Here is a 21,244-nt window from a genome sequence, read left to right as displayed (position 1 = left end):
TAACAGAAAAGAAACCTGAAACTGATGGGGAGGCTTCATTGTTGAAATCAGCAGTACAATAAATATCTTCTTTTGGGACACTTGGTACTTTATCAATTTTATATGTTCCAATAGTAGCAAAGGAACGGCACAGGAAATGTGAAATTTAATTTCCATTGACAAAACTGGTGGAAACATTTGTGCATTGTAGGGAAATTTATTGTGATATACAAAAGATTCAGTTGCACTTTACTCATGGGTGCAGTTTGCAACTTGGAGAGTATGTTTTACAACATATAAGTTTTTAAGTGGTGATAGAGAGGGTGAAACACATAAAAAGTTGAAGGAACTCAGAAGATCAGGCAGCAGTCCAATCTAGATGAAGCATCTCAACCCAAAATGTCACCTGTCAATTTCCCTCCAATAGATACTGACTAACTTGCTGAGTTCCTCCTGCATTTCATTGTGCTGTTCCCGATTCCAGCACCTTCAGTCTGTTGTGTTTCCATAAAGAGGAGAGAGCTCTTCTCAGGACTGCATGGAGTGATATTGGAAATTTATAAGCTTATTCATAATATGAGCAGGCAAAGTTACTTCAGTGAACTAAGAAAACTTTTGTCCATACCATATGTACAATAATCAGAGCTCGCAACATCTTCATTTTGGATTCACTTTGGTGTAGATAGTGGAAGTCCATGTCACACTCTTCAACACTCATAGGACATAGAGATATGTTTGCCACCCTGAAATGATTAGGGCTCCAGAAATAAATTATTTGTATTGTACGGCAAGGAAATTCAATGGCACTGGCTACCCAAATACTGTCCAACTTCACTATGACCAGGGCTTCAAAGTAGGAGAGGAAAAGTACAGCTAAGGCACCTGGAATTTAAGGGGCTTTAATAGAATATTTTAATTATGCTCTTTGTAGTTTGAAATATCAATTAGTATGATTCAATCTTTGACAGTCTGCCAGTTGACACAATGCATTAATTCCAATTAAGGAACACACACGCCCTTCAGGAAACTATTCTTTTCCATTTGCATTAGACTACAAAGTCTTCAGCTTTTGCATTTGGAGACAACTCATAGACCTCTGGTTTCCCCCTCCTGAAGTCAATAATCAGTTCAAATGGCTCCATTTATTATCAGAGAATGTATGCAGTATACAAACTGTAATCATTGTCTTCGCAGAGATCCACAAGAAACAGAACTCCAAAAGTCTGAGAGACAGAGCCCCAATGCCCCCCTCACCGCGTAAGCATCAATACAACGATTTCCCCCTCCTTCATCTGATACAGTGCCCACCACCCACCAAAGCACCCAAAGTGAGACCGTGATCTGCAGTCAACAAAATCTGTAGTTCATCTGACAGTTCAACGTGCCACAGGCGCACTGTCTCTCTCTCTCTCTCCCCCCTCTTCCCCTCTCCCCCTCTCCCCTCTCCCCCTCCCTCCCCAGGGAGATTTCACCCATTTTCACAGTGAAAGGGGGAGACTGATAGTTACAGTTTCAGTATTACAGTCTGCCATGTCAGTTTTCCATACATCAGCCACAGCAAAATCCTGATGTTCAATCTTCCGCAACGCCTCAGTTGGCAACACGGGCCTGAAAACGGTTGTGCGCAGGGCCTGCACCCCAGAGGCACCATCGTCCAAAGTCAGCCAATGAGCTCCAGAAATGGGAACTCATTCACCATTTAAAAAACTGCAGTTTGAGTGCCACTTGCAGATGAGGACCTCGACAGAACCCCAACCAACTTGAAAAGAAAAAAAGAGACATTAAAGAGAGGAACTAAGCTATTTTTCACAGATGAGCTCAAAGAGGCAGCCACTTGGTGCCATCTTAACTCCTTGGTTTTGCTGACATTGGGTTAAAAGGTTGTTGTTGTGGCACCACTCAGCCGGATTTTTAATCTGCCTCCTATATGCTAATTTGTCACCACCTTTGATTCAGCCTGCGACGTGATGTCATCATATCAACACATCACTAAATATAATGATATTAATTATTGTCTGAGCATAACTATTTTGAATAATTAGAAATGACTGACAATTCATAGAAACGTAGAAAAGCTACAGCACAATACAGGCCCATTGGCCCACAAGGCTGTGCCAAACATTTCCTTACCTTAGAAATTACACAAGGTTACCCATAACCCTCTGTTTTTCTGAGTTCTGTGTAACTGTCCTGGATTCTCTTAAAAGACCCTATCATATCCATCTCCAGTACCATTGCCAGAAGCCCATTCCACGCATTGACCACAATCTGCGTTTATATATAAAAAAAATTTACCCCTAACATCTCCTCTGTACCTACTTCCAAGTCCCGGAACTGATCCCTGAGGCACACCACTGGTCACCGACCTCCATGCAGAATATGACCTGTCTGCAACCACTCTTTGCCTTCTGGGGGCAAGCCACTTCTAGATCCACAAAGCAATGTCCCCTTGGATCCCATGCTTCCTTCCTTTCTCAATAAGCCTTGCATGGGGTACCTTATCAAATGCCTTGCTGAAATCCATATAGTCTACATCTATTGCTCTACCTTCATCAATGTGTTTAGTTACATCTTCAAAAAATTCAATCAGGCTCGTAAGGCACGACCTGCCTTTGACAAAGCCATGCTGACTATTCCTAATCATATTATGCCTCTCCAAATGTACATAAATCCTGCCTCTCAGGATCTTCTCCATCAACTTACCAACCACTGAAGTAAGACTCACTGGTCTATAATTTCCTGGGCTGTCTCTACTCCCTTTCTTGAATAATGGAACAACATCTGCAACCCTCCAATCCACCGGAACCTCTCCTATCCCCATTGATGATGCAAAAATCATCACCAGAGGCTTAGCAAGCCAGAAGGGACCATGAGAAGGCTTTGATGAACAGGATTAAGGAAAACCCCAAGGCATTCTACAAGTATGTGAAGAGCAGGAGGATAAGCCGTGAGAGAATAGGACCAATCAAGTGTGACTGTGGAAAAGTGTGTATGGAACTAGCAAGCTCCTCCCTCACCTCCCACAGTAGCCTGGGGTACATCTTGTCCAGTCCTGTTGACTTATCCAACTTGATGCTTTCCAAAAGCTCCAGCACATCCTCTTTCTTAATATCTACATGCTCAAGCTTTTCAGTCCACTGTAAGTCATCCCCACCATCGCCAAGATCCTTTCCGGTAGTGAATACTGAAGCAAAATACTCATTAAGTAGCTCTGCTGTCTCCTCTAGTTCCATACACACTTTTCCACTGTCACACTTGGTTGGTCCTATTCTCTCACGGCTTATCCTCTTGCTCTTCACATACTTGTAGAATGCCTTGGCATTTTCCTTAATTCTGTCCACCAAGGCCTTCTCATGACCCCTTCTGGCTCTCCTAATTTCATTCTTAAGCTCCTTCCTGCTAGCTTTATAATCTTCTAGATCTCTATCATTACCTAGTTTTTTGAACCTTTCGCAAGCTCTTCTTCTTGACTAGATGTATAACAGACTTTGTACACCAGGGTTCCTGTACCCTACCATCCTTTCCCTGTCTCATTGGAATGTACCTTTGCAGAACTCCACGCAAATATCCCTTGAACATTTGCCACATTTCTTCTGTACATTTCCCTGAGAACATCTGTTCCCAATTTATGCTTCCAAGTTCCTGCCTGATAGCTTCATATTTCCCCTTACTCCAATTAAACACTTTCCTAACTTCTGTCTGTTTCTATCCCTCTCCAATAATATGGTAAAGGAGATAGAATTGTGATCACTATCTCCAAAATGCTCTCCCACTGAGAGATCTGACATCTGACCAGGTTCAAATACAGCCTCTGCTCTTGTAGGCTTATCTACATATTGTGTCAAGAAACCTCCTTCAACACACCATACAAACTCCAACCCATCTAAGCCCCTCGATCTAGGGATATGCCAATTAATACCTGAGAAATTAAAATTTCCCACCATGACAACCCTGTTATTATTATATTTTTCCAGAATCTGTCTCCCTATCTGCTCCTCGATGTCCCTGTTACTATTGGGTTGTCTACAAAAAAAAAACACGCAGTAGAGTTATTGACCCCTTCCTGTTCCTAACTTCCACCCACAGAGACTCCGTAAACGATTCCTCCATGTCTTTCTCCTTTTCTCGCAACTGTGAAACTATCTCTGATCAACAGTGCCACGCCCTGACCTCTTTTGCCTTCCTCCCTGTCCTTTCTGAAACATCTAAAGCCTGGCTCTTGAAGTAACCATTCCTGCCACTGAACCATCCAAAACTACAACGGCCACAACACCATAGCTCCAAGTACTGATCCATGTGCAAAGCTCATTCACTTTGTTCATAATACTCCTTGTATTAAAATAGACACATCTCAAACCATCAGTCTGAGCTCATCCCTTCTCTATCACTTGCCTATCCTCCCTCTCGCACTGTCTCCAAGCTTTCTCTATTTGTGAGCCAACCACCTCTTCCTCTATCTCTTCAGTTTGGTTCCCACCACCCCCCCAGCAATCCTAATTTAAACTCACCCCAATAGCCTTAACAAACCTCACCACCAGGATATTACTCCCCCTAGGATTCAAGTGCCACCTGTCCTTTTTCTACAGGTCACTCCTGCCTCAAAAGAGGACCCAATGATCCAGAAATCTGAATCCCTGCCCCCTGCTCCAACCCCTCAGCCATGCATTTATCCTCCACCTCACTCTATTCCCATACTCACTGTCAAGCGGCACAGGCAGTAATCCCGAGATGACCACCTTTGTGGTCCTGCTTCTCAACTTCCTTCCTAACTCCCTGGAGTCTGCTTTCAGGACCTCCTCCCTTTTCCTACCTATGTCGTTGGTACCAATATGTACCATGATCTCTGGCTGTTCACCTTTTCACTTCAGGATATTGTGGACGTAATCAGAAACATCCCAGACCCTGGCACCTGGGAGGCAAACTACTATCCATGCTTCTTTACTGCGTCCACAGAATCACTTGTCTGACCCCCTAACTATAGAGTACCCTATCCCTGCTGCCATCCTCTTCCTTTCCCTACCCTTCTGAGCCACAGGGCCAGACTCTTCCCCCAGGTAGGAATTATTATTCCTAATAATTCATCATAAAGGACATAAACATCCTGTTTTGCCTAAGCAAAACAGTTTATTTACATTTTTTTGAACTTCCCACTACACTACAAGACTCATAAAACATTTGAGACACTCAACAAGTTCAGTGAAAGTCGAAGGCTTCTTGAACAGATGCTTTATAGCATGGAGAAGATAAGACTCGAGTGATGCTTGGTTCCTGTTTATCAGGGACAGCCTTTAACATAGGCTGTATGTTTTGAGTTTCTGTCTAAGTAGTTCAAAAGGGAATTAATCATTTTAAGTAAGGCTATACCAGCCTTTGTTTTTGTTAGCTGTGAGGGGTGAGCATTTTATCATTCATTTAGTTTTTCTCTATTAACACAACACACTTATTATTTCAACACCTTAAATCTGATAATTGCACCAGTTGTTTCGTTGTAAAGGACAATCTTTGAAGTTCAGTTGCAAACTCCATACTTTAATGCATTGCATGATTGAAGTGTAAAATTGATCATGAAACTCCCAAAGCATTTATTGAGATGTCCAGTAGTTCTGTCATCCAGTGGCATGTTTCAGCTGCTCTTTCGGAAAGGTTTGGGGGATGACGGCTAACCACTTTATGGGTAGCACACACAAAGGGGTGACAAACAGGCTGGCAGGTCCCCAAACCGAACATCTGCATCTTGCCCCCTAATCCCTGCCCAGCCACACCAACCTGGGCTGGATGTGGAAGACTGATCTTGTTGGCATTGAGTACCTTGGAGCTATGCAGGTAATGAGTCAACCTCAGGTGGCATCTCTGACCAAATGAAAAGCCTTGAGACTTCCATACAGACTTTAAATAAACTATGCGTGTATACATGCCCTTTCACAAACTGCCTATATTAGCCTCCTAGATGTTTTCCTCAATGTGTACTCCTGAGGATACTGAAAATATTCTCCATTCCTCTTATTCTTAAGTACACTGGAAAATGCTCATCTCCTCAATGAATACACTCCTTCAAGGTACTGAAAAATTCTCAATTTTCCTCTTGAATTCATTCCTGAGGACACAGAAGAACAAAAATTAACCTGGAAGTATCTTCTGTGCTCTGTTTCTGCCGTCCAGCATTTGCACATTACCTGCAAAGTGCACCATTTTCCAACTATTCATCCTTGAGCATTTCTCCATGTTGCTTTTCTTATCTTGCTATTGATTCATGGTGCTAATCACCCATCTGGTTGTAGTTGGTCTAGCAGATGATCACTCCTTTGTAGTGATAGAGGATGTGGATGTGAGAAAAGTTGACCACTGATAGCTTTAGATGTGGACTTTAATGCTCAAACTGCTCTGGTCTGAGCTATCTAGCTAATGGACAACAGTGAGGGGAACATTGGAAGCAACAATCTGAAGTTGGCTGGCAGCTAGTTGGCCTTGAGCAATAGGTCATTGCCTCCAGACATAGTTACAAATGGGAGTGTGACTTCTGCCAGTATCTGCGCAGTTCTGGATTTGTGAATTTGACATAAGCTAATCATCCAGCATCATGGAGCCTAAATCCAGTTCTTTCCTCAATTTGGCTTAGTGAGGAGTTGGGCTTAGGCTCTGTGTAGTTTTGTATAAGGTTGGAGGTGGACTCCCCTGTGCTTTTCGAATCTTTATGACAGGTCTGATCATGTTTAAGCATCATCTGATATCTGTTTCTGTCATTGTGCGGTGGCTTCATGATGCTTCTCCAGTTCCTCCCTGGAAGAACTGGTGCTTGACCTCCGTATCTAGGCAGCTGGCTTGTCAGCTGACCTTTACCCTGGCCTTGGTGCTGTTCACTTGCCTTCTGATCCACCAGGTGAAGAACTTACTCTTTACCATATGTGGTGCTATCATTTGAGGTGGTTGATGTGAGCATTAGAAGCACTGTAGAGATACAGTATTCCTTTTTCCTCTGTTGCTCCACTGCTGTGATCTTTTATCTAAAATGAAAAATAGGGTCACATTGAATGAAGGCTGTAGGTCAGAAGGGATTTTGTAAAGCATCAAGATGGCAAAAAGCAGAAAAGATGGCAGACTGAAGCCGAGGTGGAAAATGAGATAATGTCCTCAATAATCTCCATTGCATTTTTGCACATTGGATCTGTAGCTACTGAAGTTATTCTAACCTGCATCATATGCAATGGTGAATGCAGAGGAGTGAGTTGAGACACAAGTAAGGCTGCCCACTTTACCACCTCACCTATGTAGCTACAGTTGGCAATTGCAGATAACTGTCCTGCAAGATTGAGGGGAGGAGCGAGTTTCTGGTGCTGCTGGATTCTTTCAGCCGTTTGCTCCAAATTCTAACATCGACTGGCTCTTGTGTCTGTGTGTTAGTGGGTATATTGTGTTGTGTAAGTAAACTTGCCATTAAATTTTTAAAATTTTAAGTACAACAGTACATAATAGACAGATCGTATCTGCTACTCTTTCCATTGACATTCACTGCAGATAGAAAATCAGTAAACCTCTTGCAGCAGTGGGGCCAAGTTCTCGTGGCATCATCTGGAACATTGATCTCACTAGCCAGAATGGGTAGAGTAAGTGGGAAGGTCATTTCTGTCCTTTATGACATCCCAGAATCTATAGGTTAAAGAACCTCTCTTTCATTGTCCACTTCTCCATCTAAAACTTCTACGTCTGAATCCATGAAGTAGAATGTTGGCTTATGCCAGCATATTGATTTCCAGCAATGCTTGGACTCAGCATTCCCCTCCCCCTTTCAGGACACGCCAAGAATGACGTCACTTTTTGCGGATCCTTTTCACCAGGTGCATGGGACTCTTGGAGAATTTCCATGGATACCAGTGAGAGAAAGGTTGCACTCAGGTGTACGAATATCACACACTCATGGTGCTAAGACACTGCAGAGTGCAGGCTTTTAATCAGGGAATGAATTTTTATCTCCATAAACACCGGGTAGTGCAGGGGAAGCTCTCAGATGGTACAGATTTGTGACATTGCTCGCTCTTATGTGCATACTGGAAGAGTTCTTGTGACAGCATTATATACTTTATGTATGTAACTTTAAAAAAAAAGGACAGACTTTTTGCAGTTTTTGTGCTTTCATTATAAAGCTGGTGCTGTACATTATGATATAGGTTCTGCTGAACTCTTATCATTGCCAATTTCCTGCCAGTAAGTATACCAAAGCTGTTCATTTTAGTAAACACTGAATGAATGTCTTGCTGTTAGGTAGATGGAATAGCTTGCAAATCACTGAGGAAGATATTACCAAGCTTTGAATCTTGCAAGCCACTGTTTTGGACAGAGAGGGACAGGAATGTTGTTCACTTTTTCTGTAAGGGGTTTCTTCATAACTTTTCTTGTGGACAGTTTGCTTCCCTGTGGATGGAAAATGTGAATTGCCACCCTAGATGGAATTGCCCTAGATGGAAAATGTGAATTGTAAAACAATATACTACTTAAGACAAAAAGAAGAAACAACCCATAAATCACAAAGAATTTTGTAGTAGACCAATACATTCATTGCTCTTGGAGATCAGTTCTGAGCACACACATTCTTAGGCAAAGTCCATGTACTGTATATGCTCAACAGATGCCGAATAATTTGGATGCACTTCAAATGCACACTATTATTACAAGAAAAAATGTGGACACAAGCCATGAGATAGAGGACCTACCAGCACATTTCAGAAAGTGTCTTGCACATCTGGAGCCCAGCGTTTCATTTCCATACAGGGAAATAAAGTGTTCCCTATTAAAATTGTTAATTGGTCAGTAATGGATTGTGTTTCTCCAATTATTGTTTTATACAGCAACTGCTAAATAAATAAAATCAGATGCTAAAATAGTGACAAAAATATTACTTTTCATTGTGTGTGGATCTACACTGTTATTGTTAATAAAGAACTTTGTACATGATAGTGAGATAAGAAAATAAAAGGCAGGAGGACTAAACCACTAATTATTCATAGCTAAAGAATCGGCATGTTAAATTAGATTTCTTTCTCAGTAGCTTTAGTTTTCTTTTCAGCCTACCATATTTTCCCGCATTTGTTATTTCTGTGTAAATGTAATTTCCTGGTTTTTTAATTACAGTGAGCATATTTTCAACTCTGCAGTTAATGAACTTAAAAATATACATTTGTGGCAGTGTTGATCATCATGCATAATTTGATTGGTAATTTGAAACAAAAGGTATTGAATGTTTGAGGGAAATTCTGGCTCAAGAGCTAGTGCAGTACAAAACATGAAATGATACATAGATTGTATACTCTGCACTGTAGTACATTAAGTTAACCTGGTCAATGACTTATCTTCCAAAGCTGCCTCCGAAACCCAGCAGTCTGTCATTGCGTCTGAGTAGTACCATAGACAGGAGGACCCTTAGACTACCACGCCTGTCCAAAAGACACAGCCATGATGATGTGTTGCTTCTGTCCCACCTTAGTGTGCCCTCTTCCCCCACCAGCCTCAATGACGACAGCATAAGCACCACCAGTGAGCTGCTGTCTACACGCCGATCCAGGAGGATCCCTAAGGTGAGAAATCTCCAATTGTTTTATTTTGATAATGTGTTGGAAAAACTATCATTGCTGATGATTAGTATTCAGGTACATATGGCCATAAACAAACTTAGTAATCATATCTGAGTTTCAGCACACATTCTATAGCACACATTGAAGGAAATGCATTATAAAAGATCTGATGGCGAATAATTCACTAGACTTCCTAAGTAAGTGTGGATAATTGTGGCTGATGCTTTTATCTGGATCCTGGCTCACTGCTTCATTGCACTGTTAGGTAAAGTGTTAACTGCAAGCTGAAAGAAGAAATTTGGAGTTCAAATGCGGGTCACAAATGTTTTTGCTGCAAGAAGGGTCAAAAAGGCTCTCTAAGTGTTGTTCTGCATGTGCTCTTGAAGTTAGCAATGAATCAATGTACATTCTGAAATGTTTGAGGATCTTTTTCTTGGGAGTGAGTGATAAAGGAAGTGGAAGCAAAGGTGGACTGGAAAGAGTCAAATGTTATTAAATCAGTTTCAGAAGAGTAGGAGACATTAGAACACAATAAAGAACAGCACAGGAATAGGTCTTCCAGCCCACACATCTGCGTCAACCGTGATGCCAATTTAAACTAATCCCAGCTGCCTGCATGAAGCCCATATTCCTCTATTGTCTTGTTCATGTGGCAGTCTGAATGCCTTTTGAACTTTGCTATCATACCTGCTTCTGCTATCTCCTGTTAGCATGTTTTCAGACACCATTCTCCACCCTCTAGTTAAAAAAATACTTGCCTCACAAATTTTGTTTTAACTTTCCCCCACTCCCTTTAAACCTATGTCTTCTAGTGTTTGAGATTTCTACTCTGGGTAAGTCTCTGACTATCCACTTATTCGTGCTTCTCATAATTTAATGGACTTTTATCAGGTCATCCGATAACCTCCTGAATTAAGAGATACGTATGGTTTGAGCTTCCTTCCTGAACAGTTACACTACATTGCACGCTTTCAGTTTTAGTTACTCCTGTGAAATCAGTAGATGTGTCCTTGATGCCAAGCTGGGATGACAGAAAAGGGACGGTATTTCAGATACTGAGAGTTCAATATTGCAGAATCAGAATCATCATCACATTTCATATTACCAGCATATGTAATCAAATTTGTTGTCTTTGTGGTATATATGTAGTTAAGTGAGTAGTGCAAAATTAAAAATAAAAAAAAGTAGTGAGGTAGTGTTCATGGGTTCAATGTCCATTCAGAAATCAGATGGCAGAGGGGAAGAAGTTATTCTGGAATCATTGAGTGTGTGCCTTCAGGCTCCTGTACCTCCTCCCTGCTGGTAGCAATGAGAACAAGGCACGTCCTGAACGATGGGTCTCCTTAATGATGGATGCCATCTTTTTAAGGTATCACTCCTTGAAGATGTCCTGGATACTATGGAGGCTAGTACCCATAGTGGAGCTGACTAAGTTTACAACTCTCTGCAGCTTATTTTGGAAGACTAGAGGAGGATAATACGTACAAGAATAAAATGTAAAAGAGAAAGAAAGGATCTTAAAAACATTGGCAAATGAAATCAATGAAAATGTCAAGTTGTTTAGAAAAGAGTAGTATAACCAAGAATAGATTTGACCTGTTAGAAACCAATAAGATAAACTCTATATTGAGGCAGTGGACAAGGGGTTGTTTCGTACTGAATACTGAATGTGTCTATTTTCACTACAGGCTGCACTGCAGAGGAATATGAACTATTAAATAAGATAACCATTTTGAGAAAGGAAATATTAAAGGATTTAGCATCTTTGAAAGTAAATAATTTCAAAGTCAGTCCCAGATTAGATGGACCCTGGGGTTTTTGAGGACAGAGAAGGTTGTTCCAGTTCAACTAAAATGAATGTTTTGATGAGGTAACAAGGGGGGTGGGGGTTAAAGGGGGTGACACTTTCAATGTAATTCACAGAAATTTGGCAAAGTCTCATATGCAAATTGGACCGAAAAGGAACTTGGATTCAAACTGGCTGATTGTTTAAAAATTAGTAAGCTGTGTTTTTGTGGCAACTTTATCCAAGATTACTGTTTCTTGGCTGCTGTGGACTTGAAGGCATGTTGAATCATAGAAATCGTAAAAGCCTGAATCAGTAAAGGTTGGGATGAAAACGAGGAATGTGCCTATCACCTCCTGTTCATGCCCCGTGTACTGGTTTTTTGAACCCCATTGTTCTAATTCAAGGAGTTTGAAGCCACGTTTTCCTCACCACCTTCTTTCGAGGAGAAGTTCATCTGGCAGGATAGAGGTGCAGAGAATCCGTGCAGTTGTTCCAGGATCATGGGGAGATGATAGGCTAAATTTTCCAGTTACATTAATGCTATTTCTCAACCTAATTTCAAGGATTTTTGCCAACCTCACTATAAATTCTCCCTTTCTTTCTGGAAAAATAGTACGAACTGCAAGGTGGGATCTGACTTGCTGTTAGACCAAGCACTAAGAAATCTCCAGCCTTTGCTGTATGGAATAAATATTTTAAGGAACAGGAACAAGTAAGACGAGCAGAACAATAAAGTGGACTGTTGAGGCAGAATTTCAGATCAGGTTGAGCCTGGGCATGATGTTACTGGTGTCCTGATGAAGAATGTCAAAGGATTCCATGAGCATTTGTTCTAACCGGCTGTTGTACTGCAGCCAGCTGGTGTGGTGTGGCAGAAGGTGGGCCAGCAAGGCCTGTAAGAGAAGTAAGAATTTGTACAGCAGGGGTGGGGAGCAGTGAATGGATTGATCAGGCAGTGTCAGCTGAGGTCACTTGCAATCTAAAGTAATATCCCCATACAATCAAACATAAAGAAGTGTTTTGTACTTCCAGCTATTTCTCCATCAGATTGCAGATAGGGTTTGATATGCTTTTTATCCACTGCTATCTGCTGTTTCTCATGGGCTTGTTGGGTGCCCATTTATAAGCCTGACTGAAAACTGAATCAATAGGCAATTATAGGAGAAGGGAAAGAAAATAAATATCATTCCATCAAGTCTGTTCTAACATCTGGTACTTAAATGACTTGCACCTTATTTCCACTCACCTGCATGGATTCTATAACTCTTACTGCCTTCTAACGAAACTAATCCATCCTGTCCCTAAAATTTTCATTTGGTTGAACTTCAACAGCGTTCTGCGGGGTTCAGAGTTCTGCCTCATGTTAAGAAGCACCTCCATAGTGCGTTCCCTTCATTCCGCCCTCACCAAACCTGGGAAAGAAATTCAGCCCCTTTGCCAGCTTTTTGAGTCGATGAACTTGCAGCGTTCCCAACACGTTTGCTCTCTGGCAGTTGATTTTATTTTTCCTCAGGCAGATGAGAGTGGAATTCTTGTGTCACAGCACCTATAGCTCTGCACTGCAATCAAATTGCTGGCACCTTCCCTCAAATTCTTTAAAAATGTGAATATAATTTGAAGTTGTGCTGAGCATGTAAGGACCAGACAGGATGGAGAAGAGCGGTAGCCAGAAATCCAATTCTGCCTGCTAGCACTTTATACTAGCTTTTGAAATTTGTTCTCTTAAATTAATTGGGATGACCTTGACAGGAAGAGTACAATGTGCTAGTCAAAAATTTAATGAGACTGAGTGAAGATGGTTTTGTACCCTTTGTTGAATGGGATTGGGACGCAGCAAGGGACTGGGGGACAAGACAACTGTAAAGCCAGCAAGAGCTGTGCCATCTGGAGGTCAAGAGAACTCTCAGAAAAATCACAGGCACCTTTCTGGCATCTGGGACACGTGGCGCATGTGGCAAGGTACACAAACCATAACAGATTACAGGTCCGGCCTGTGCATTGATGACAACGATGCCTCCCTCCCTGATAGGCTGAGTGCCTCCTACGCGTGATTTGGTGCAATGAATGATGTGACATCGAGGAAGGAACAGGCTGCAGCTTAGGTGAGGAGGATCGTAGCCAGTGTAAATCCACAGCAAGCTATAGGGCTGGGCAGCATACCAGCTCAGGTGCTGGGGGGTTGTGCGGCTCAGCTAACAGAGGTTTTAACGAGGATTTACACAACAGCCCACCCACAGCCCCTGCAGGTTCCAAGGCAGCCATCATCATTCTGGTGTCCCAGAGTGCAATGGTAACTGTTGAGTGGGACTAACCTCAGCAGTCATGAGGTGCTTTGAGTGGCTGGTAATGGGTTGTATAAAATTCCCCCTTCCAGCTACATCAGACCCTTTCCAGTGTCTCAAACCAGCCCACTGGTGAGGCCATAGCCTCAGCCTTTCTCTTCCTCCTGACCCATCTAGAAAACAGTGCCTCATATGCCAGCATTTAGTACGATCATTCCTCAGAGGCTGGTGCGTAAACTGCTCTCGGTTGGACTCAACACCGCTCTCTGTAACTGAATATTGGACTTCCAGACAGAAAAAAGGCCCAGTCAGTCTGACCTGGGGGCGACATTCCAAGCTCCATGCGACCACCAGGAGCATTGTATACAAAGGGCCTGAAGCATCGTTGAGTATCCCCACCACCCCTCCTGCAATCTCTTTGATCCACTAGTGTCAGGAAGGAGGCAAAGGAGCATTAGGACTAGGCAACAGCTTCTCCCCCCAGCCTGTGGAAGTATGAATGCCCTCCCATTACCAAGGTCCTGTCACTAGGACAGCGAGCTGTTTACTGTTTACCAGTGTCGCACACTTCACGTGCATTTTGAATTATATTTATTAATTTATTTGTGGTAATATTTCATTTTATGTGCTGTGTTTGATAAATTTATTGTGGGTGTACCATGGTCCAGAGGTTGTATATATGTACAGTCAGATGACAATAAACTTGAAATGACCATGAAACAAAGGCCAAAGTTTTAGTAGCTAGGGATGTTATACAATTGGTATTTATGATTTAGAATTCATTGTCTGAATGACTAATGGAAGCAGATTAAATTGTTGGTATTTCAAAATGAAACAGATGGAACCCTGCACTGGACTTTTACTGTAATTGTAACACTTTATTTTACAACACACACAAAATGCTGGAGAAACTCAGCAGGTCAGGCAGCATCTATGGAAAAGAATAAACAGCTGATGTTTCAGGCCAAGACTTGTCATCAGGACTGAGAGGGAAGGGGAGAGATGCCTGAATTAAAAGGTGGGGGGAGGAGGAAGAGGCTTTCTGCAAGGTGATAGGTGAAGCCAGGTGGGTGGGAAAGGTAAAGGGCTGGAGAAGAGGGAATCTGATAGGAGCGGAGATGAACAATGGGAGAAAAGGAAGGGGGTGGGGACCCAGGGGAAAGTTATAAGCAGGCAAGAAGTTTTTGGATTCTTTCTTCCTTTTTATTGCCTTGATGTACTTAAATATGGACTGATCTGTCCGAATGACACAGAAACAGAAGCTTTTCTCTGTATTTCAGTGCATGTGACAATCATAAACCAATACCAAAACCAGTCAAGACCACAATTCTACAGTGTTATGGGAAAGGGCCAGGAAAAGAAATTGAATTGCATCCTTGTGCAAAAAGCCAGCATACCTTTGTTCTGGGGTTATTTTTGTTTTTCTTTGTTCAAGCAAAACGTAAACATCTATTTCAGAAGCCTTATTACGTAGAAAAAGGAAGAGTAAATCCAATTATTCAAAGTGAATATAAAGCAGGGATTTAATTAATAATACCTTTTAGTTAATAACTTTTTAATAATTTTCTTTTCAGTATTAGCACTTGTGATTGGCTTCTTATGGTTTTGTATTTAGTAAAATATTGCTTTGTTGCTAAAAATTTTAAATATAGCTTATAAATAATATGTAATTTGAGGGTTAATTTGTGTTAATGAAATAGCAGACCTAAAATAGAAACTGAGTAGGTTAATAATTAATTACTTTTACTTTTTTTTTAAACTTTCTTAGCTTGTCCAGAAAATTAATGGCATCTATAGTGCAAAGAGAGGGAAGAAAAGGCTGAAGAAATTGTCTCTGTCAAATTTTGAGAATGCATCTCTGCGAGGTAAGAGGATGAACTATTAACAACAACTTGCTCAATATGATCAAATTAAGAATGTCCCTCTCTTTCAACAAAAATAAGAGTCATGAATGTTGGGTAAGTCAACCACGGCCTGGTAGCAAACCTGGTAAATTTTTCTTGGAAGCTAATCGTAATTTCCCTCTCTCCGATTGTCTGCTGCTATCTTTCAATCTTTATGAAAGATTGTAGCAGACATTCTGCATAATTAGAATGATTAGGCAGTAATAAAGCACAGATTGTCTACTTATCTTGCTCCATATTTCCCATCCCTCGCAGATCTTGGCATTATAATCTTAGTGGGAATAAACCCAAATACAGAATAACAATCCATTTTTCACTCAAATGTGTAGACGTGACAGCTCTGTGGAACAGAGCTCATCACAGGCAGATGTTTTGGAATTGAATTTTCATCTGCACATCTAACTCAATTTGAAATCATTCAAATATGCTACCTCCTCAAAAGTTAAGTGCAAAACTTAACAAAACTTCACAGCACTAACTGTGATATAGTCTAGAAGCAACAACAAAGAAAAATTATTTGGAGAACATAGAACAGTGCAGCACAGTACTGGCCTTTCCGCCCTCAATGTTGTTCATACCTATATAAACATAACTCCACAAACAATCTAACCCTACGCAGCCCCCCACAATATTTCACCTTTGCTTACATCCATGTGCCTATCTAAGAGTCTCTTCAATATTCCCATTATTTCAGCCTGTACCACTACCTCTGACAGCATGTTTCAGGCATCCATCACTCTCTATTGGGAGAAAAAAACATTCCTTTGACACTTCCCTTGACTCATGTCATCTGGCTTTGCCCACTGCAGCCCTTGGGGAAAAGGGTTTGTCTGGCCACTCCATGCTTCTCATTATTTTTATACACCGCATCTGCCTCTCATCCTCCGTTGCTCCAAAGAGGCAGAAGTCCCAGCTTCTTCCTCTTCGATAACGAAGAGATTGAGGGGAATTAAAAAGTGGTGTCATCGTTAAATGAGAATTGCTTCACGAATCATTTCACGGATGCCAATTATTTTCATGGTTCCAAATTTGTCACCATTATTTAATAATAGTGTTGTTTTAAACTGCTCATAAAAGATCTAGTTATTAAATATATTTATTTACTGAGATACAGCATGGAATAGTCCCTTTGAGCTGAGCCAGCCAGCATCCCCAATTTAACCCTCGTCTAACCACAGGACAAAGTAACCTACTAACTGGTATGCCTTTGGACTGTGGGAGGAAACCGGAGCACCAGGAGAAAGCCAGTGCATTCCACAGGGAGGATGCACAGACGTGTTATAGACAATGTCAGAACTGAACTCTAAACTGCTAGTTGTAATAGTGTTACACTAATTATTACACTCCTGTGGCATTGGTTCTTGAAAATGTAAAAGTTATTCAAAATATTTTTAGTCTATTTAACCTATGTAGCTTTCTTATGACATAGAAAAGGGCGATTTAGCCCATCAAGTCCGTGCTGGCTCTCAGCAGAATCCCATCAGTCCTGGGCTCCCCCCCTCTGACTTCCCAGTACTCTACTTCCCTGATTCTCCTGTCTCCCACTCACTTTAGGGGTAATCTGCAATAGCCAGGTAACCTCCTGGCAGATCACATGGAGAATGTTCAGATTCCACAGACAGCACCTAAAGTGAGAATGGAATCTGAGTTACTGGAGATTTGCAGTGGCAGCACCAATACCACCTGTGCCTAAAATGGCAGTCAGACCCAGGAGTCGAAGTGCCATTGATGTTGTATCACTGGCAGTATTTATGGCTTCAGGCTTGATTTCCAAGTGATACCTTGCCATATAGAAGTGCCCACATCTCCTCCAGATCCCTGACACTGGCATGGATGAGAGTAAATGCTTTCTGTGTGGAGACTAACAGTTCCCGTTCTAATGTACTTCCTGAGCAGTTATGATGCCAGCAAGTGTAACGACAATCATTGCCACACTGTTAGTGTCATTTCAATCAAGAAATGGTTTGTCACTTGGTTAAGGCATCTTCATAAGGGATATTTATACACTAAAAGTTTATGTTCTTCAGGCATGCTTCCAATTAATTTCTTGTTTTTTTTTCAATTGCTAATTATTGTGAATGAGAAGCGCAGTCTAACCTACTGCTTTACACACCATTTCATTAAGACGGAAAAAAATCCACAGTCAACATGTTTTTAAGGCCAGAATTTTTACAGCTGCTACAAGACTAATAACTGTTTAGTCTAAGATCTGGAATTTTTTTTTCTGAACCAAGTTTTGTTTTGGCTTGCTGGAATCCTCACTCAGCTTCTTTATCTCTTTCACAGACGAGAACAGTGAGAGTGAGAGTGACTCTGATGACAGGTTTAAAGGTAAGAGGTCATAATGCCTTGGAGAGAATGCACGGGGCTTCCTTAGTATCTGTGCAATATAGCCTTTCCTGCTTAGCAGATCAGCAAAAGACAAATCTTAAACTCCATGAACCACAGATTAATCCTTGTGACAACTTGCGCATTCCATTTTCTTTGATTGCAGGGGAGAAAAAAACTATGAACTCTTTTCAGATTTAATTTTGTTTTACAGCGCACACTCAACGTTTGGTCCACATTCAGTCAGTGCTAAAGAAAGCTCCCAGTTACCGCACTTTAGAACGGGAACTTATCGAATGGCAAGAGCGGGAACTCTTTGAATATTTTGTGGTGATTTCATTAAAGAAGAAACCTTCGAAGAATACTTATATTCCTGAAGTATCCTATCAATTTCCAAAGGTAATTGCTAAAGTGTAGAAGAACCCAATGATTTATTTTGTATGTTTTACACAGATTGGAAAGATCGGTCTTTAAAATGTTCAAAAATGAGAACCCACACAATTGCATAAATTCACTATGCTTAGTAGGTAATAATTTTAGTTTCAAGCCTCCTGCTAATATTTAATTTCCTCTTAAGATTTTTGTTTAAAATTTATGTCCTTAATATCAAATTCACTGAGAAAATGAAACGTACAATAATAAGTTTCGTATTCTCAGGATTGTGTCAGTTTATTGGCTTTTCCCTGAGCATATCCAAAACTGTTTAGATTTTAGCAGCTATTCCCACATCTTAAATTTCTGTGTGAACTACAACTCAAAGTTATCTCAGTGAATAGGCCAGAGCAACAGCGGAAAATAAAGGACAAGTTTGAAAAAAACTAGGAAACTGGGCAATTAAGGAAGCTGGCAGAGATAGCAAATCTAATCCAAGAACAGGCAGCAGGAAAAATAGCAGATAAAATGTCTAACTGTAAAATATAAAGCAATTATTAAAGGTCTGAATCCTTCATATTAGCAGCTTGTTTTCATTAGTAGACTGTAGCTATTAATTTACCATTTGGCTCTAATTCTTCAGCAGACCAATTTATCTTCCTGAGCTTGAGGTTTTCCAAAAGTGTTTCTCACAATGTGATTAAAAGTAATTTTGTATGTGTGGAAAGTATGAGTGGTTCTGGAAAAGGAAATAGCTGTATTCATTGTTAAGGTGTACTAGTAAAACATTTCACTTGCAACTAACTACACGTGATCTGCCAAATAGGAATCCATTTGAAAATTATACAACAGTTAGTTAGTTTGAGTAAGCAGATATCTGTCCAAGTACAACATTAAAATGGTTCTTCCAAAAAATGTAGTGCCAGTACATTTACTGATGAAAAGTGCAAGGCAAAATAGCCTACAAAAGTGCTCACAAAATTTGTGCCACGTTTATGCCATCATGTAAGCAGCTTTCACAAGAAAAACATTCAATAACCACAGTTTTTACAAGAAGGAACACAATTAGGAGAAAAGAAATCCATTTCAGTGCAAAGTGATCAGAGTTATAGTGTTGCTAAACAGCAGTGATTAGTGCTTTGCCAGTTGGTTCACAAACTGTATAGTTGAATCAGCTGCTGTTGAGTCTACAGTCATTCTTTACCATCTGACTGATGGTAGCTGCAAGAAGAGAGTGACAGACAAGATATAAGAGCCCAATAATGAAGGAATCCATGAAAACTGGTTAAGTTTAAGTTGGATATCTTAGATAGTATAATGTGTTTGGTAATGGCTTTATCATTTGGTTCATCTGTGTACCATTGTGATAAGACTTTAACTATTGATGGGATAAATATTTAAATACCAGCATGCTTTAGAGCAAGGATTTTGGAGAGGAAATCGAGCAGATTCAGAGCTACCTTGCTACTATATTTTAAACTGTTGTGGTCTGTGCCAGTCGGAAAACCAAGCATTCTGAATAAACTGAGTGAGCTGCAGGTGGACTTCGGTCGGCTGCCAGTTATGGAACACAGGAAATTGACTGGCTGTTATGTGGAGCCAGCTGGCAACCCTGATCTGGAATGACAAGCTCATATTTGACTTCTGATATGGAATACTTTTCCTGGAACCACAGCAATAAAAAAACCCCCTGAAGATTTCTATGCACAAAAGGCACATGCAGAATCAGCCCATTTTAACTGAATTTCTCATTTGTGGTGCCACCCCATTTATAGGGCTTGATATTGATATTCAGGTGCTTTTTTCAGATTGATAACTTAGGTAATGTACCTGGCATATAGACAGACAACTGAAGATTAAGGTGTAAATATAATTTTACACTAGCATGCTTCAATCATATGCATTGAAGCACCAACCAGTCTTTCCAAAGGTTCATGAAGTTGTCCAGGTTAGTTCAACTTCCCTCACTTTTTCATAGCTGTGCAATTTTTAAAATTTTCAAGTATATGTTTAATTCTTCTCTGGAATTTGCTATTGAGCCTGTTTGCATCAGAATGTCAGGCAGGACAGATCATTAAAACTTACACAAATAAAATCTCCCCTCTGCTCTCTGATCATTTTGCTAATTGCTTTAAATATACAGTGGCTGATATGCCACCAATAGGGACAGTTTCTCCTGTCTACAACATCTAAACCGTGAATCTGAGTGCTGTATTTTTGAGATAAAGTGGGCTCCTGAAAAGGTATAAAATGAGGTGGCAGTGAATCTAGTCACATTTTGAGGGAAAGAAGCAAACAAGCTTACAAAATAACTACAGATCTTCCAATGGCAGACTGCCAAAGGATTTTCAAGTAGGCCACTACTAATTTTTTAAAGAATATTTTTATTACATTGCACACCAGGAAAGATGATCGATAATGTTCTGATGAGGAATCACCAGCCTGAAATGTGAATTCTGTCTCTCTTTCCACAGAGGCTGCCTGACCTGCTGAATATTAACAGCACTTTCTATTTTTATTTCCAGCATCTGCATTTTCATTTTGGTACTCAAAAAATCAGTTTTTTTGTTTTCCAGACTTTAACAGCAACTTTGAAGATCATCCTTAATATTAAAACAATTTTATTTATTACACTCACCAATGATTTACTCAGTCAGTGGGTAGTTCAATGATTATGGTAGTTAATATTTATTACTCAAAGAAAAAAGAATTTATGTATTTGTAGATATTGTTACAATATAACAATGTTTCATTGTTAGTTGTGACTATTCAGTGTTGTCCCATTAGCAATTAATAAATGATCACTTAAGCTGTATTAAAGAGTCAGAGGTTCGTTTTATTGTCGAAGTATACAGATACAATACAACTCTGATGTTCTCTTCTCTACACAGCCACGAAATACAGATAAACCTTGGTATTTGTTGAAAGAAAAGACATCAACTCTCTCCCAGCACAAAAAAGAAAAAGAGACAGAACTCGCAAACCTCCAAAAAAAAAACCCACCCGCTGCCTTGCACAAAAAAACTA

The 21,244-nt window shown here is 40.5% G+C and overlaps 1 protein-coding gene across 5 annotated transcripts in view; it reads left to right on the top strand.

The window, feature by feature from the left end:
* Nucleotides 1-21,244, top strand: part of dennd2b (DENN domain containing 2B) — a 439,983-nt gene that overhangs the window by 306,341 nt on the left and 112,398 nt on the right. For all 5 annotated transcript variants that reach the window (XM_059975845.1, XM_059975847.1, XM_059975844.1 and 2 more), the window contains 4 exons: nt 9,330-9,545; nt 15,382-15,478; nt 17,804-17,848; nt 18,060-18,244. In XM_059975845.1, coding sequence (XP_059831828.1) covers nt 9,330-9,545; nt 15,382-15,478; nt 17,804-17,848; nt 18,060-18,244 — 543 coding nt within the window. The remainder of the gene's footprint in view (nt 1-9,329; nt 9,546-15,381; nt 15,479-17,803; nt 17,849-18,059; nt 18,245-21,244) is intronic.

The sequence above is a fragment of the Hypanus sabinus genome, chromosome 7 (genome assembly GCF_030144855.1).
Source record: "Hypanus sabinus isolate sHypSab1 chromosome 7, sHypSab1.hap1, whole genome shotgun sequence".
NCBI lineage: Eukaryota > Metazoa > Chordata > Chondrichthyes > Myliobatiformes > Dasyatidae > Hypanus > Hypanus sabinus.
Note: the sequence above shows the minus strand (reverse complement) of the source record. Positions and strands in the feature narration are given on the sequence as shown.